General features: G+C 35.8%; 1 protein-coding gene across 1 annotated transcript; it reads left to right on the plus strand.

Moving 5' to 3' along the window:
• The first annotated feature begins 14,308 nt into the window (after window positions 1-14,308).
• LOC136810366 (green fluorescent protein-like) lies at window positions 14,309-17,164 on the plus strand. Its single transcript, XM_067066918.1, has 3 exons — window positions 14,309-14,626; window positions 15,363-15,651; window positions 16,809-17,164. The coding sequence occupies exons 1-3, from the start codon at window positions 14,418-14,420 to the stop codon at window positions 17,007-17,009; spliced, it is 699 nt and encodes a 232-aa protein (XP_066923019.1). The 5' UTR covers window positions 14,309-14,417; the 3' UTR covers window positions 17,010-17,164.
• Window positions 17,165-19,073: the final 1,909 nt, after the last annotated feature.

Consider the following 19,073-nt stretch of genomic DNA (forward strand, 5'->3'; position numbering starts at 1 on the left):
CATCTTTTTGCAACGAAGCAACAACTCCGTTGAGGCTGCTGTCCTGTTGATGAAACAATAAAAATTCCATCTTCTTTCTTTCTCATTCCACAGTTCAGCTGCTTTCTTCATTTCTTTTCATCAAGCACCGTCTCTTTTCAATTTCAAAACAACAATGATTTTATTTTTCAAAGACAGAGTCAACATTCGAATTCAGAGTCAACATTCGAAAGTCTTTGCCCGAGTCAATGCAACGACTTCTTGAAAAACGAGCGTTTGAACGCTTCTTGAACGCTTCCAGCCCGCGCTGATTTTCCGATCTCTTCTTTAAATTTCCTAATTTAAACATTAGGGAGGTAATCAAAACAGAAACTCAAGGCAAGATTATCTCCGTAATATTTTAGATCTGGTATACATCCTCTAGACTAAAAACCAATTTTCCAAATCTACGGAAGCGACGGGAAGCAATGTATGAGAAAGTGCCGTCTGACGGATCGAAATGATGTTTTCGATACCGTAGAAAACGCACATCAAGTTTTCCTTGGCGCTATATATAGAATACTAGTGTATATGTATAAGAATTGCGAAGCGATTCAGGCAAGTCACTCGATTCGCAAGTTGCAAGCAAGATATTTATAGGGTCACTAGAATCGTAAATACAAACCCTAGATACCACTGCTCAGATCCAGGAAGACTGTGCCCCTTTAGAGATTTTCTCAAACACTTCAGGCGTACAACAAACTTACAACGTTTACCTCTACGAATTTGAGGAAAATTATACAAATTGTTTCACAAATCGTTGGAAAATCAGCCATTTCAAATGAATGTGACTTATATACCCTAAAAATATTTCTCTAATCCATTATGCTCTTCTCTACTCTCTAAGAATATTCAATAAAAAGTTCAAAAATTGTTTTTGCTCGGGAAAGTTTGTCTGCCTTAAGCATTGAGTATTTTTAGTTATTAGTTTTTGTTTTGAACTTGTTTTACTTCCGGTTTCGAATTCCTTGCGTTCGAAATCGAACTTTCGAGTTTCGAATCTTTAATTTCGAACGTTCGAATTCTAAAAAGAACATTCGAAAACTTTTTTTCCAAATTTCAATTTTTTGATACACCCCTTAACGAAAGAACTAACATAAACACCCCTGTCTCACATACCCGCTGGAAAACTTGGCGAAAATTTCGTCTCCGGTAGAAAAATACCCCTTTAGCCTCTTCAAAAAGTTTCCCTTGCAGAGAACCCAGAGGTAACAAAATTAAACAAACTTAAAACATCACCCGGTTTATTGAGACAGGGATGTAAAAGAAGGAGGATTTCAAGACCAGAATTTAATGGAAATAAGTCGACTTATACAATTTCAAAATTCAATAATCGTACGCAGTTAGGAATATCGTATAATTGCATCATAAATTATGAAAAATTTAACAACGTTCTAAAATTATATTAAAACTATTAGCGCTGTAAAATCCTGAGATGAAAATTATGAAAAACCAGATAAAAAGTAAAGATCTGAGATTTTGAAAGAATTCTTCAACGATGCTACTAAGCAAAAGCTCTATATTGGCTGTGTATTTTTTCAAAGTTGGGAAATCTAAAGGCTCTTAATCTTAAGTATGCTGGAGACAAGTATGACAAGTCTGTCACCCTTGAGTTGTTGACAAACAGGAGCAAACTCTTCACATAAAAAAGTTTAAAAAAATCTGTGACTTTTTTCTCGGCTGTATTAATTGTAGCACAGAAATTAAAAGCAGTTAAAGTGCATCATAAAAATAATGTCAAGTTTTGTCGATGTATTTTGACATTTTACAAGTCATTAACACGGTTAACATATACCATTACCAACAATAAAATCCTTTGAAATACAATCCCATTTCAATGTTCTATTTCCCTGACCACCAATGCGTATTCATAAACAACAAACAACAACCACTGAGTCCATATCATCGAGGTTCGGCCAAGCCAAAATTTAAAAACAACAACAGAGAAACAGTTCTTCTTCCACTCAATAAGGGGAGGAATAAATTCTTCCAGGTTAGCCATATCCAAAATATTTTATCTTTTTCCCATTTCAAAACATACTAAAATTCCAAATTCATGTTGTGCTCTCTACTACCAAGATCCATAATCATCTAAGGAATGGTTCTTCCACCATCATTGCTCCCGAAGGGAGCCTATGTTGCTTCACGAGGCCGTGCTGGGGATCGAGCTGGCGAAAAATTGTTCAAGAAAAAAAAAGGGACGATGTAACCTAGTGACCGCCTCTAAAAGATTGCCGTGTGGTGAGCTTTTAAGCTAGCTCGACCGCGCGAACAGATATTTTGCGTTTTTGGCGCTCCAAAGTCATAGCTTGGAATACAACGAGACCGCATGAACAGAAATTTAGCGTCTTTAGCGCTCCAAAGTCATAGCTTGGAATACAACAAAAAGCAAAGAAGCAACTTGGGACCAGTTGGTTTCAGAAAGTAGAAGGTATAAAACTGTTCTGCAACTTTGATAGTAAGTATAATACTATTTTATCAAAAGTAATGTTTCAGATAGGAAAAGTAATATTTCAGATAGGATGTATGATTGAAAATTATTTTAAAGAATTTCTTTTTGCTTTATCCTTGTTGTATAATCAGGCATCATCAGTTACTTTTTTACTGTTACTTTTGGGAAATTATTATCAAAAATTGGAAAAAACTTTGCATACCACCATTAACGAACCTTCTGTTTATCTCCAGGCGATGTCAATTGAATTCAATTGATCCAAATTTTCGTAATTGAACTATCAAATTTTATCAAACAGAATCAAACTAGGTGTTTGGTTACTGAACCTGATCGAAGACGACCCTGTCGAACGAAAGAAATATTTCTATCCCCAGACAAACAAATTGCGCTGCCAGATAAGTGAATCACGCGGCTGGATAAGTGAACGTGTTTTCATGAGTTAACGCACGGTCGACTAAGTTCGCATGAAAGCCGCTGGGCAGAATAGGGATGGTGAAATTGACGCCCATGTGTGATCGCCCAATTGTTTAAGTATGTCTCGCAGACCACGCGTTTATTCCGGGGTAAGTCTCAAAAAATAATGTTAAAATCCTCGGACACGCAACAAGAAAATCCCTGGAGTCCGGGGAATCAGCAGGGTCGTTCGAACATAATTCAACTTTACCAGAATTTTTAGTTTCGTGACTGCTCGATTTGGTTGCGGTAATCTAACACCTATCGTTTGATAATGTTAGATTAGATTGGTACCCGTGAAAAAGGGTAATTTGCATCATTTGAGGGAAACTTTACATTGCCTCCAAACTGCAGCTAAAATGTAAATTAAATGTTTTTGACTTTTGAATTTTTACAATTTTATTACCAGAAAGCTCTACTATTTGGAGGCGATACCAGTTTCCCTCCAGTGATTACCTTTTTTCACGGTAATCAAACAGTCTGATTGACATCACCTGGATATTTACTACAAATTATCTATTGACAGTTTCTTCTTCTCTATTCCTATTTCAGCTTTATGGTTTTGCCTTCCAGCCTTCGTTCATTCACCATGACAAATACCATATTAACCATTAAAGTAGTTTTACACGTTGGATGTACCGTCAACTGCTTTAAAGCCAGATTGACATTATATGTTTTTACGAGATCTGAATCGCTGCTTCAAATACGCTGAGTTTGCACAAAGATAGCAGTTGTTCAACCAATCATCAAACTTCATTTTAACATAACATTTTAATGACAAGAGTTTTGACTTCAAAATGTTGAACAAAAATTGGAATGAATTGTCTGCGTTTTTAATGGAGCTGTGCAATGTTTGTGCAATGGGACACCAAAACAGCAACCATTTTAACCGAACCTCCACAGAATTATCTTTTTTGTACTGTCCAAGAAACATGGATCTGTTTGTTGTTGAAGAGGATGTGACGATAGAGAGAAAAAGCCAACCAGAAAGCAGTATGTCCCATGTTATCTCAAGTAATCCCATTTTAGAGCAGTTGACGGTATATACACAAACTTGACATTAACACTCCTTTTGTTGGAGAAATTCCTGAAGGATATTTCATGTTATGTTCCTGTTGTTTGGTTGTATTTTGAATCATTTTGGTTTACGAATGCTTCTGTATCCACTGTATTCTTTACAAAACAATATTACATTACGATATAGACAACAACTTAGCTGAAAATTATATCATTGTCAAAATAAAGTCTTGGAAATTATAAATTCATGTTTTGATATATTTGTTATTTTTATTTTTGTTATTGTGTTTCAAAGAAAATGATTTTGAGAAGAAAGTCATTCTAAATATTTCCTGAAGATTATTCCAAGACCCTGCCTATAAAACATGAAAAGCTTTTTAATTCAAGCTTTATAAGGTATCTATTAAAGGGGGCATGTTTAGTGCAAGCTATGGCTGAGAAAAATTGAATTCTTCGCAATATCACTGTATTTCTGACAAAAATAAACACGGCATTTCGCCTTTTCTGAATTTCGATCAATCACTGTCAAATGCCTGTCATCGGGAGCATCATAGCGAAAGCTACTTGCTAGTAATACAGTTTATTTTCCAGCTTCGAACCTCTTTTTGCAACGAAGCAACAACTCCGTGGAGGCTGCTGTCCTGTTGACGAAACAATAAAAATTCCATCTTCTTTCTTTCTCCAGCTGCTTTCTTCGTTTATTTTCATCAAGCACCGTTTCTTTTCAATTCAAAGCACCAACGTCTCTTTTCAAAACAATGATTTTATTTTTCAAAGACAGAGTCAACATTCGAATTCAGAGTCAACATTCGAATTTGGAAAAGTTCGAAAATCTTTTCCCGAGTCAATGCAACGACTTCTTGAAAAACGAGCGTTTGAACGCTTCCAGCCCGCGCTGATTTTTCAATCTCTTTTTTAAATTTCTTAATTTAAACATTAGGGAGATAATCGAAACAGAAACTCAAGGCAAGACTATCTCCGCAACATTTTAGATNGAAGTTCAACGCAATTGAAAAATTCGAGGGATACAAACGTGTCAAGGAAAGCACCATTCGTGAATTTCTTGTTGAATTTGACAAACGACTACACAAGATAAAGAACTACATCCAATATCCTCAAGATCTCCTTGCCTATCGCCTACTCAAAGCTGCTAACCTCGAACCAACACATGAAAAGTTAATCAAAGCAACCATCACAGATTTGAATTATGAAGATGTCAGAAACAAACTTGTAAAAGTGTTTGCTGATGACTCAATCTCTGGCTTAGAAAGTGATTTTGCAGGAGTAAAGGTCAAGAGCGAGCCAACATTTTATGGAAGAGAAAGCGAAGGAGAAAACACTTCTGAAGAAGAAGAAAATGCCTTCTATACTAGAAACCGCCAGACCTATAAAAATAAGCCAAGAGGAGGAGCCATTCGAAAAACGAACTATCGGATTGAACAATCAAGTAAGCCTGATAGAAGAAATGCTCATGAAAAAGCTAAAAACCCATTAGATCGGTTTGGTCGAGTGTCAAGATGTTCAATTTGTGATAGCATCAACCACTGGCAACAAGAATGCCCAGATGGCAACTCCACAAATAATGAAACCTATGTTGTCCATGAGATTATCCTTCACAATGTGGATGATTCTGAAGTTAATCTACGTAACCTGGTGTCAGAAACATGGAACTGTGGATTGTTAGACTGTGGTGCAAGCAAAACTGTATGTGGAGAAGTATGGCTAAAACAATATCTATCATCACTACCTGAAATTGAAAAGAACGATGTTTAAACATTACAGCAGCAAAAGTGTATACCGCTTTGGTGTTGGTGATCAAGTACAAGCTTCTCAAGGTGTCAGTATTCCTGCGTACATTGGCATCACAAAGGTGCAAATCAAAACTGATGTAATATCAAAAGATCTACCCCTCCTATTGTCACGGTCCTTTATGAAGCGAGCAAATATGGTTCTTGATTTTCAAAAAGATGTGGTATCAACCATGAACCAAAATATCAAACTCAATACTACAAGCAGTGGACATTACACCATTCCACTAACTAAACCAAGACAATTGCTTATGAATTTGGAAGATCGGAATACAAGAATAACATTCATTTCTACAACAAATCAAACAAACAAGCAAATAGCTATCAAACTTCACCGTCAGTTTGCCCACCCTTCCTTAAAACAATTACTATCCTTAATTAATAAGGCAGGCATCCCATGGTCCAACAATCATGAACTAAAGGAAGAACTAAAAAAGGTAGATGCTGAATGTACCACCTGCCAAGTGTATCAAAAGGCCCCACCTAAGCCAATTGTTGGCTTACCAATGGCAACCCAATTTCAAGAAACAGTAGCAATGGACCTGAAATTTTATGACAGCAAAATCATTCTCCATTTGATTGACATGTGCACCAGATTGTCTTCAGCTACAACCATCAAGAACAAAAACCCAAACACAGTCATAGAAGCCATCTTCAAAGTTTGGATTTCAGTGTATGGAACACCTGAAAAATTCTTAGTCGACAATGGAGGTGAATTTGCCAATGCTGATTTCATGGACCTTGCTGAGCAATTTGGGATCACCATCAAAACAACAGCTGCAGAATCACCCTGGTCCAATGGAATTGTGGAAAGACACAACCTCACTATTGCCAACATGTTGGATAAGGTGCTACACGACACTGACTGTAGCTTCGACATGGCACTTTCTTGGTGTACCAATGCCAAAAATTCACTAGCAAATGTTCATGGATTCTCTTCCTACCAATTGGCAATTGGAACTAATCCACGATTACCGTCAGTCACCACAGACAAACCCCCTGCCTTATCTGGTGAACCAGCAACAAAGTTGATCAAAACGAACCTTGATGCATTACATAAGGCTAGGGAAGCCTTCATCCAAAGTGAACATTCAGAAAGAATAAGAAGAGCCTTGTCACATAACATCCGTACTTCAAGTGATGTGAAGTATGTTACTGGTGATCAGGTGTACTACAAACGGAAGGACTCGAGTGAATGGCATGGACCCGGCATTGTATTGGGACAAGATGGACAACAAGTACTAATCAAACATAGCAGCTATTATGTTAGAGTACATCCCTGTCGAGTAAAACTGATTCATTCCTCAGTTCAACAGTCTAATATCCAATCAGAAGACAACAATCGTGATAGACTACAAGAAAAGACAACAACTGATCATGTCAATAGTACTACAACCCCCATCAACAATATCATGCAAGAAAACCATGTTTTGTTCTCTGATGAATCTGATGTCGATTCTGAAAATAAGACACAACCACAAATCACGCCAACCAATGATGAGACAAATAGAATACAATCAAACAGCCATACCAGAAAGGTTGCCCAAAGAAAACCATCACAGATCCCTGTAAAGATAAAACCTAAGATCAATATTCGCTTCCAAAATAAAAACAACGAATGGGTCAATGCAAAAATACTATCAAGAGCTGGGAAGGTCGGTGGTAAGCACGACGGATGGTTCAACATTGAAACTGCGGATGGAGCCAAGAAATCAGTCAATTTCAAAAGCATCAAGGACATCGAGATTGAAGACGACGACGATAGTGAAACATCAATCTCAACAAACTTATTTCAGAGTAATGACAATGAGGTGTTAAATGCTAAAGAAAAAGAACTGACTTCTTGGAAGTCCCAAGATGTTTATCTTGAAGTTGAAAATACTGGACCAAGTGTAATGTCCCTTAGATGGGTTATTACCCCAAAAGTCATCAATGGTCAACCATCAGTGAAGGCAAGACTCGTCGCTAGGGGCTTTGAGGAAATCCAAGACTTCCGTACAGATAGCCCAACATGCTCCAAAGAAGGATTACGAGTAGCACTACTTATGTTGGTATCTCATTCTTGGTCGTTACATTCACTTGACGTAAAGACAGCTTTCTTACAAGGTGAATCCATCAACAGGGATCTCTATGTAAAACCTCCAAAAGAAGCTGGTACAAACAAATTATGGAAACCTCGGAAAACTGTTTATGGCCTAGCTGATGCAAGCCGGAGTTGGTATTTGAAATTACGAACTGAATTGATCAAGTTGAAAGGAAAGCCTGTCTCTTTAGACCAATGAATCTTTCTTTGGTTCAATGGATCAACGCTGTTTGGTCTCATGGCTTGCTTTGTCGATGATGTCCTATGGGCAGGAACCAACTAATTCGTCAAGATAATCGACAAACTGAAAGAGACATTCAGTATAGGAGCTGAGTTCAACACCGATTTCAAGTACATTGGAATACACCTTCAGCAAAATGACGATTGTACAATCAAAATTGATCAAAATGATTACGTCAAGGATTTGGAAGTCATTAGTCTTGCTCAAGAAAGGAAGAACCTCACAAAACAAGAACCTGTTAATGAAGCTGAAAGGTCACAAATCCGTCAAGCTATTGGAAAGTTAAACTGGGTTGCAGGAATGAAGAGACCAGAAATCAGTTTCACGGTTAGTGAAATATCTTCTCGTATTGGCTCTGCAACTTTGGATGATATCAAACGGATCAACAAGACAATAAAATTTGTCCAAAGTACACCAGGATACTTAACAATACCGAAACTTGACTTAAACTCCATGAAGATTAAAGTCTTCACTGATGCAAGTTTCAACAACCTAAATGACGGTAACAGCCAAGGAGGACACATCGTCTTTTGCACTGATGTAATGGGCTCATGTACTGCAATATCATGGTCGTCCAACAAAAGTAAAAAGAGTTGTGCGATCAACTCTCGCTGCAGAGACTTTCTCATTTTCTGACGGAGCAGAGTCTGGAATTTATCTCTCCAACATGCTTCAAGAATTCGCTCCACAACTGCAAGATCTTCAAATAGATTGCATCACAGACAGTAGATCCTTGTTTGAATCTGCAGGAACCTCGACAGCTGTGAGTGACAAAAGACTCAGAGTTGAAATCAACTGCATACGTGAGATGATCAAGAAGAATGAGATTGCGATCAAATGGGTCAAAGGCGAAAGTCAATTGAGCAATGTGCTGACCAAAGCTGGAGCCTCTCCCTTCTCCCTGATGGACGTGATCCAATCAGGAAAGCTTTTAGATGGTTAACTCCATCACAAAACCTTTGTGTTATAAAAGAAAAGAAAAAAAGAAAAAAAAAAGTAGAATGATAATTAAGGTCATAATTTATTTGACACTTGATATGTATATAATATATAGCAATGACTCATTTCGGGATACAGCTTTTTAATGAACTCTATTCAAGTCTGCTGAAAGACAGCTAAGCTAGTTGGTTGTACCAATCTGGTTGGCTTCCGATGTAGATCTGTGGTTTAGTCGGCTTGAAATGATACAGAGAAACTTGTGTTACAACAAACCTTTTATTCCTTACGAAATGAGTTAATTAAAAGTGAAGTCAACGTTAATGCTTTACTTACAAAGAGACTTTGAGTTTATTTATTGGTGACGACTCAACAAACAATGACAATTATGTTTTAAACGTGAAAGTCGTGTAATACTACGTTACGTTACGATACGATTTTACGATTACGATTACGCTACGATAACAATGCGACGATGAAGACACATACGATATTCGACCAACGAAAGAAGAAAGAGGGAGATTGTTAATCATCCATTGTTTCGTTACAGACATAATAATAATTGATAACAAATAATAACAGCTGTGGAGGAGCTTTAATTTATGTGAATAAATGAATGGTACATTTACCTGTTGTGTTAATTCGTGTTAAGACTTACTGACAATAACTGATGATACTGACCGTGGCAAGAACTAACAATTGGTGAAGACTACCGCACCCTGAAGAAAGGTAATCTTCTTCATTTTTACACTACTTGCTAGTTATAATGTTCTTTTATTATCATGCGCAAATTTTTTAATGAAGTTATGTGTTTTTTTTCTCTTCCAACAAAAAATATTTTTCGCGCCAAAGTTTTCCCGATAACTTATTTTCCGAAAATAATCCGAAAACGGAATTATAAGTTGAGTCTTAAACGAAGAAAAAAATCGTGAAAGGGATTTGAAGGGTCGCCTTACGGAAACTAAATGCTCGTATTCCGTTGAAAACGAATAGAAAATGCATTAAAAGAGAATAAAATTCTGCGCTGAAAACTTTGATTCATTTCCAATTCATTGAATATCAAAATGTATTTCCAATCTAGATTTCATAATATATAGAAAATGCATCAATGATTACGTTGAACCTGAAGAAAGAAAATACATTTCAAATGCTGTTTTAAATAAATACGTTTTCTATTAGATTTCTAAATGTATTCACGAAATTAAAATGCAATTCAGATGCTCTTACAAATAAAATGCATTTGTCCTTAAATTGTCTAAACGCATTGAAAATAAATTCTCCAATCTGAGCATTAATTCGACAAAAGAAAAGGCAATTCAAATGGTATTACAAATAAAATGCACTTTTTATTATATGCTTTTTTCATCAAGCTAAAACCCCTATTATCATGTCTCATTAAATTCGTCCTTAGAATGCAAACTTGCTTAACCCTTTCCGAACGAGTGGGCCAACCGGGTAACCCATACTAGTGACAAATGAGTTCAAATGAGTATATCTCAAGAACTAAGCCTTCCCAAGCAGTCTTGATTTTCCAACGGTAGCTCGTTCAGCTACCGTTCGAAAGTACATGAAATTTTGCGTAAGTTAAGTTTACTTGGGGCGCCGTACCCTTGGGGCGCCGTTCCCAATAAAATGATCGTCTCGCATGCGATATGTCGTGCGAGATATTTGGATTTCTATTCAAAAGTGCACTTTTCTCGTCAGGAAAGGGTTAGCTGTTGGAAATAAAAGAAGCTGGATCTAAAAATAAAAACACTAAATGCGAAGTAATCAAAATGAATGATAAGTTTAAAAAATTGGTGCCGAGAAGTAAAGCTAGCGATGAGCTCCTTTTATGATAAGACCCCAAAAATCTCTCTAAAGGGTTTACAAATTAAACCAGTTTACTATCTGTAAGGGTCCCAAAATTACCAAAGTCAACATAATTTACTGTCTCACAATTTTCAAAAAAACTGAACCAAACTTTTGGGTGAAAACTCTCGAAGAGACGATTTTTGGCAAAAGCCCACAAATTTACCTCCTTGTCCCAGAGTTTTTACAGGCCCGGCGGAAGAGGTAAAACTTCAGCCTCTGCATTGTTGAGCAAAATATACTACTTTTTTCGATTTTCTAGTGAAGTTTACCATTTCGACAATTAGCCTCCCTATTTTTACGGTCGTTCCGCCGGGCCTTTTTTACCCCATTATCAAAATTTATAACGTTTGCAATCCAAAAAGAGAATATACCTTTCGTTTTATAATCGATAAATTTTCATTTTTTGGAGTTCATATATAGAGTCTTTTCTTTGAAGCTGAAAAATTTTTACTTAGAATGGGATAGGGGGTATATTTTTCCTATCCTAGTTCAAATTTATATTAAGATACCTTTTCACGACATTTGAACGTCTTGTATTTCCGTCATAAATCTGCTATTTTCAAGAGTTAAAAATTGCATTTCGTTGTGGTAGATTTCAAATTAAATGGGGGGGTTTGTACTTTTACGGTGTGACGGGATTGGCCCTTTTTTAGTACGGTATTACGGGATTTGACGAAAAAAACGACGGGAAAACGGTATTTTAAAATCAGACGGTGACGGTATTTGGCCTTATTTTTTGTCATTATGCCGGTATTTGAACCTGTACAAACCGGTGTGACGGTGTTGTTATTTTTGTCAATTTTCGGGATTCAGCAAAAGTTTTGACGGGAAAACGGTATTTCGAACCCCTACAAACCCCCCCCCCCTTAAATGGTGTATGAAAATATACTTTTCAGGGTATAGTTCTTTCTTTTCGAGTCCACCATCGTGCACAAACTTCTAAAAATCAAATACAGCTTTATGTGCACAAAAACATCGCAGTAAGCAATTTATTTAATTTTGTGCTTTTCTTTTTCTAATGCAGAGTGGGACGGGAAACCATTGCATTGTTATTTCGTAATTTTTGGGCCTTAGCCATTCACAATAATGGCGCAACTTTTTTTCTGATTCTAAGCTTTCGGCAACGGTGTAAATCAAATCATAAGTATTTTGTCTGACAAAAATGTGAAAATCTAGGGTCTAATTTTCTGTCTTACTTGTAAACGAGACTAGCAGCCATTTTGCTGAAACTCTTAGGTTTCTTTTAGAAACTCTACACGTAAAGATATCCGAATATCTAGCTTTAAGGGCTTTAAGTGACAAGTAGGCATTTAGACGATCCTATCGTCTACACAAGATCACTAAAAAAGGGAATAGTTTAGGAGAGGCGTGATAAATTCGGGTGGAGTAAGCAGTGGCGGAGATGTTTACAGTGTTTCTTCGAAACTCTCCCGCCGATTTTTTTCCGTATACCGCCATAACGCCATACCGCCATTTTTCCCGCCTTTATTATCACTGTAAACGGACGATAACATCGTCTAGTAGGCATTCTCCTGAAGTTGAAAAGAAAGATGTTTTGTAAAGGAAAATAATGCATTGCAAATTCTCAATTAAGTATCAAGTTCTTATGAAAAATCGTTCCTATAAGAAATATTTCGAATATTGAAAAGGCATTTTAAATTTGGATTTTCAATTCATTTGAAAATCTTGTCCGTTATTTAAAGTGCATTTTAATTTTGACGCCGCTCATTGAAAATGTATTTATAATTTTCCACAATTCCCTTCTTCATGTTAAAAATGTATTTATAATTGTGAAATGTCAAAAAATTATAAAATTGTTGAAAAAAGTAAATGCGTTTTAAATGAAATCTTTATTAATTATTTCTCCTATTTTTTCAAATAGGTATTATTTCAATACAATTAAAGTGCATACTGTTTTATGCTATTTCCCGATGTATTTTATTTACAAAGTTTTTACTCTAGCAATGCGATTTGAATTCGTTTTAAATTTTCGTTTAGGTCCAGGTTCCACTACATTTAAATTGCAATCAAGATGAACTTTCAATAAGAAATTCATTGAATTTAAAATGCGTGGAAGTTCCGTAAGGATCAACGGGGCTGACCAAAAATGAAAGTGATTTAAGGCAGAATTTTCACTAATAAAACTTTATGAAAACTTGAGCAAAAACTATAAGATATGACAGAATGTTGAAAAAGTTTACAAAGAAAAATCACTACAAAGTTTCTTTGGTTTGAAAGTCTCTTGACCACTAAAGCAAGTACCCGATTTTAGCAAGCTTCTCCCTGTCCAGACGGCAAAAAGTGTGTTACTGGTATTAAGCGCAGTTTCTACCAAAACGGACAGACAGAAGGAAACATGGAAAAAAAATTGTGAGACTTTCTTTAAACCTTTAAAGACCCACTTACTAGTGCTGGGACAAAAATACAAACAAGAACATGTTACGAAGATTTTTAGGCTTAAAAATCAAAAAGTTAAGAACATCCAAAGGATTCCAAAACTTCGGATGTTCCTGGAAAAAAACGTACTTTCAGGTGCCTAATAAACGTAAGAGTACAAATAAAACGTGGGGGTTGGATTTTTTTTCAGAATTTTAATAAACGTGGGTGTCTTTATAAGCATGGGGGTTGGAAATTTGATAATTTTTCGAAAATACCCCTAATTATTGGAAGCAAGAAGATACACATATTTTGAGTGTAACACAACAATAAGACAAAATGTTTAATACAAGTAAAAGATGAAAAATGCAACAAAAGAACAAAAAAATACTGTAACCAGCAAGAAAAATTAATAAGCGTGGGACCCGTTTATTTGGCACCTAAAAGTATTGGGGTTAGTAACAAACGGCGAAAGGGTTAGGAGTTTTGTTTCAAATTTCAACAAACGGTTGGTCTAATTACTAAGGAGTTTTAAAAAATTGTCCACATTTATTCCTTGAAGAACTTGCAATCAAATTATTACGCTAATTTTATCTGAAGTTTTCTGTCTTAATGATTGATTTCCGCCTGTAATCCGATAATACGCCAGCTAATAAAATAAATCAATCAGCGACAAGAGACAGTTAATTATAAGTGATTAGAGACCAACAATAATTAATATTATAATGTTTTACAACGCACCACGAATTAAACAAGGGGAAAGCCAATTATTTAGACTTCTTTGAATAATATTTGGTAATTCCACTTAATAGTGCAGTGGGAAAATATTAATCTCATACTAATTTTTGGCTCGCTAAATTTGTGTTTTTCCCTTCCCAATTACTTTGCATTATTTTATTTTGCCTTTATTTTTTTGGTTTTAATTATTTTTAGAACTTGATAAATGTCCTGTTAGTTTGTGTCCCCCCCCCCCCCCCATTAATTCACATCACAAATTATTTTAAAAACAAAAGGGGCTTTCCTGTTGTTTGGTGGTTGACAACGGGATATAATTAATACACCGTTTGGAGCCGAGTCAAAAATTTAGTATAAAAGGAGCAAAAAGTTTCCTAGTGAATCATTCACAAAGCAACTAGAATCAAAGAAACTCGCAACAAACAATCTCTAACCACAAAAACGATGGCTTCTGCAGGCGCACTTCTCTTAAATCAAAGAGTCCCATTCATCATGGAGCTAGACGCTGAAGTTAACGGAATCAGATTTGCAGTTCGTGGCAAGGGAACAGGGGACGCAACAACTGGCATCATCGACACCAAATTCGTATGTACCACTGGTAAATTGCCAGTACCGTGGGCTTCAATCTCAAGCACAATGGCATATGGAGCTTTGTAAGTATTTCATACTTTTTAACATAATAACCAGAGGACTACAATCAAAAGTTCTCAGTTCAAATCCTCGTTCAATTCATAGATATCAAACCCTGGTCATCGTAGACCTTCTGAAATCACGATTGCTATGATACCCCTATCCTGGGTACACGTTGTTTTTTTTAAGAAACTAGTTTTACCAAGCAGCCTCAATGTTTCTTAAGAAATCAGCCTTTTAAGCCTTAAATGTTTCTTACATGTTCTTCTAAACTTTTTGACATAATCAGCCTATTTTTCATGTTTTGATTGAAAGGTTCTTAAAAAAACGAATTAAAAATGTCATTTTTTCATTTTCAGCCTTAGCATGTTTCTTAAATGTTTCTTAGTTTTTAGGCATTTTGAGCCTCATGTTTCTTAAAAGTGTGTTTATTAAAATAAACGTGTAGATCCATAATATTTGCAACAGGGGGGGGGGACCGTCCTTTCTTTAAAGTTCTATTAGCCTATTTCATAGGATTCGTGTTTTTAGTACATGATACTTTTCTCCGTAACTATTTAGTAATCAACTTTAAAAAAATAGAATGTAACGTAACAAATGTGTGAATCCTATGAAATAGGATAGCACCGATTTCTTACTCAAAAAGGTCGTCTCAGATGTGAAAAAATGGAGCATTGAGTGTATCAGCGACGTTCTGCCTTCTGTATCAATTTTATCAGTTTCTATATCATTTTTAATCGATTCTTTTTTCATATTTAGATGTTTTGCCAAATATCCAGACAGCGTTAAAGATTTCTTTAAATCAGCAATGCCAGATGGTTATATCCAAGAAAGGACCATCAGCTTCGAAAATGATGGCGCTTACAAAGTTCGTGGTGTAGTTACTTTTGAACATGGTTCTATTTACAATCGCGTCACACTTAAAGGAGAAGGATTCAAAAAAGATGGACTCATCCTTCAAAAACAATACGAATTTTGCTGTCCGAATAGTGCAGTTTACGTTTTGCCGGACAAAGAAAACAACGGACTCCGAGTTGTTTATAACACAGTAAGTTCTTCTTTTTACGAGATATTTGTTTTATTTCTTTTGTCGATATTGAATTCAAACAAATAATTCTTGATAGCTAGAAACTATACCCAGTAGCACCATTACCCTATTGGAAAATTTGGCTAAAATTTCATCCACGGGGGAAAACCCCACAACGTCAGTCCCACTTTCAATTTGATTTCATCCCTATTTGAAATTCAATACACTCTTCTCGAGATGCATAAATTTATTGTTGTCCTCGTTTTCAAACAGATTTCATTGCTATAAAATTACATATTCACAATGATAATTGTGTTATTTACACCTCATGAGACATTTTAAATTTCAAGTACTTTTGTTTTAGAGTTAATTTTTGCCTTTTGGGAATATAAATTGATTTAAATGTATAATTTCATAGCAATGAAATCTGTTTGAAAACGAGGACAACAATAAATTTATGCATCTCGAGAAGAGTGTATTGAAGAAATTGTACTGCCAAAACCGTCTTCAACTTTTATCCCCAACTGTGGGTAAAACTTTTATCGTGGCCATGAGATAGGTGTGTACGCACTTTAATCGTAGAAATTTTGGCGAGACTAATTTTAGCGTTTTAGCGAGTTTTCCCTATTTTTGCTAAAAAAAATCTCGCTAAAACACGCTGAATCGACAGATTGATAAAATTTATCCGCTCGAAATTTCTGGTTATGTTGCAGCATTATATTAAAATTTCTACAATTAAAGTATTCCAATGACAAACGTTTTATAAATTCATTGTATGTAGAGACTTTTTCTTCCATGTCCTAATGATGTTTTAAGGGCTACATACACTACACAATATATTGTCAGGAAATATATTGATGATATATTGCTGAATGTCGACAATATATTGAAAAGGTGTCCGCAATACATTGTCAGCTCGATTTGCAATATTCCAACAATAAAGGGGAATTGTTTACAGAAAGAAAATTCCTTTTTATAATAGAGTACCAGTTGTTTACTTCGTACATTACGGTCCGCAAACCATATTGTCGAATAATGTTCGTCAATATATTGTGTAGTCTAAGTAGCCCTTTAGAGAATTCCAGCTTGCGCCAGATTTTTTCACTGGTGATCCTCTCCAAATGTTTATGTTTATTTCTATCTTTCTAATTATTTTGAATCTTTATCTTTGTTCACAGATCTACAAATTGAAAGATGGAGGACATCATTTGGCGGCTCACGAACAAAAGAATACTCCACTCGGAGGAGGAGTTGTCGATATTCCAAACTATCATCATGTTCATGCAGGAAGCATCTTCTCGAAAGATCTCGAAGAAACACGAGACCACATGTGTTTGGTCGAAACTGTCAGAGCTGTAAATCTTGAAACATACAACTAATAAATTATTTTATTATTTATTATGCTAATATAAGATTTATTTTGTTTCCTACAAATCTTTTTTATCTAAAGAGGTATAATATTTGTAATTTTCGGTCTTTCAATTTTTTCATATTTGTCTTTGATTTTTAAAGAAAGAAACTGAATAAAAGATAATCTTTTTTACATTTTACATTTTTACCATGTGGTTTGGTTAATCTGAATCGCAGCAACTATCTATGGGAGGCTCTAAAAGGAATTGGATACGAGATTTTTTTGTGATTGTGTTAAGTAAGACAGACTGAGCTTGACTGGGATAAGAATACACAACAAAACACAAAGTAGTCTTAGCAGTTTGTGGGATAGCATGGATTCCGGATTTTTTAGGCGTAAAGGCGTGATCAACATTTCAGTGTCATGTATAGACAGGGCAAAGACTTCATATGTAGACAGGGCAAAGTTGGGGCGTGATGTTGGATTAGGGTTATTCATTTCGCTTTTATTTTTGTGATTACACTAATCTCATAGCGTATTGATACCAAATAGCCTTTCGCGTTTGCGAACTAAACAATCCGAGTGTCTGGTGCTCTCAACAAACAGACAGAGCTCACAGGGTTATCCGGATTTCCATAAATAAAAAAAGGGAGTCGAGAACATTCAGTATATTTTTCGATCAAGAAGTTTCGTGTCTAGCCCTTCGACCAGGCTTCTGAACTGAAGTCAATGAGGCCCCCCAGCGGCACCCCTAATCACGCCATCACGCAAAAAAAATTTCTCCATCACGCACCACGAAAATCGCTAAAATTTGTCATCACGCAAAAAATAGTGAAAAATAGCCCAAATCACGCGTCACGCCTCAAATTTTTGCCCTATCACGCATCACGCCAAAATCTTGATCACGCCATCACGCCAAAAAAAACTCTAATCACGCCATCACGCAAGAAAAAAAGTCCCAATCACGCCATCACGTAAACCGGGGTCATCGGGTTCATAATTCTCGGAAAGGCGACGTCGCCGTTTTTAGAGCCTCCGTTTCTCGATGCCGTCGTTTTTGGAGCCTCCATTTCTCGATGTCGCCGTTTTTGGAGCCTGCGTTTCTCGATGTCGTAGTATTTTTGTTTTCGATTTTTTTAAAGTCAGCAAATTGAGAAAAATCTTAAAATGTGGTCCTCAAAATATTTTCAAAGACCAAAGTGGTAGCAATTTTGTTTGTTTCTTGAAGTATCAATTAAAGATTCAAGCAGTCTTCGACAAAATGTAGATACAAACAGTCAGTGTGGCTCGAACCCTTCAGATCCTTGGTTAAAAAAAGCTATACCTGTTTACTTTTTTCTTGCCAGATTCAACAAGCCATCAACCAACAAAATTAATAAATACTGACATTCAAAAAGTTCACACGACTGACGACCTTTCCACTAGACACTTCTAAAATTATCTGCCATTATGAAAATGTTCCGAAATTAACCAATCGGGTTTACAATTGGAATTCCTCTGGGAGTTACAGAAGCAGCCGGCGGAGAGATTTTTTAGAAATATGTGTTCTTATCTTCTAGGAGACCAAATGTTATGAGCTTTCAATTTTTGATACGAATGATGTGTTCTGATTTCTAGGAAACCTTTATCAAACTATTAGTCTCCCTAAACTTATCACTACTTTATAATTTGACGTGTTCTAAAATCTAGGAAAACATTTTGGCAAGATAAACTTGTATTACATTTGTTTTTCTCCACGAAAGATGTGGTCTGAAAATTTCTAGGGTTACCTAGACAACAAGAACACGTTAGATGACCTTAATTATACCCCTGTCTCGTCAGAACACATCATTATTTCTAGCTGATTAATTTTCGGAGATCTGATCAGAACAGATCAAAATTTCTAATTGACGTAATAAGTAATACATAATTTTTCCGGGGGTGAAACGTATAAAAAAATTGAAATGGTTAGTTTTTTTCTTCATTATATATTTAAGTTTTCATTATTAAAATTCTAAAAATGCTAATTTGTAGACCAAATTAGAAAATGGTTATATATTTCGCAAAATAAACACTTACAAAAGCTATTACCTATTACTTACTATTTTTACCC

This window comes from Clytia hemisphaerica, unplaced genomic scaffold, assembly GCF_902728285.1.
Source record: "Clytia hemisphaerica strain Z4C2 unplaced genomic scaffold, Clytia hemisphaerica genome assembly, whole genome shotgun sequence".
Lineage (NCBI taxonomy): Eukaryota > Metazoa > Cnidaria > Hydrozoa > Leptothecata > Clytiidae > Clytia > Clytia hemisphaerica.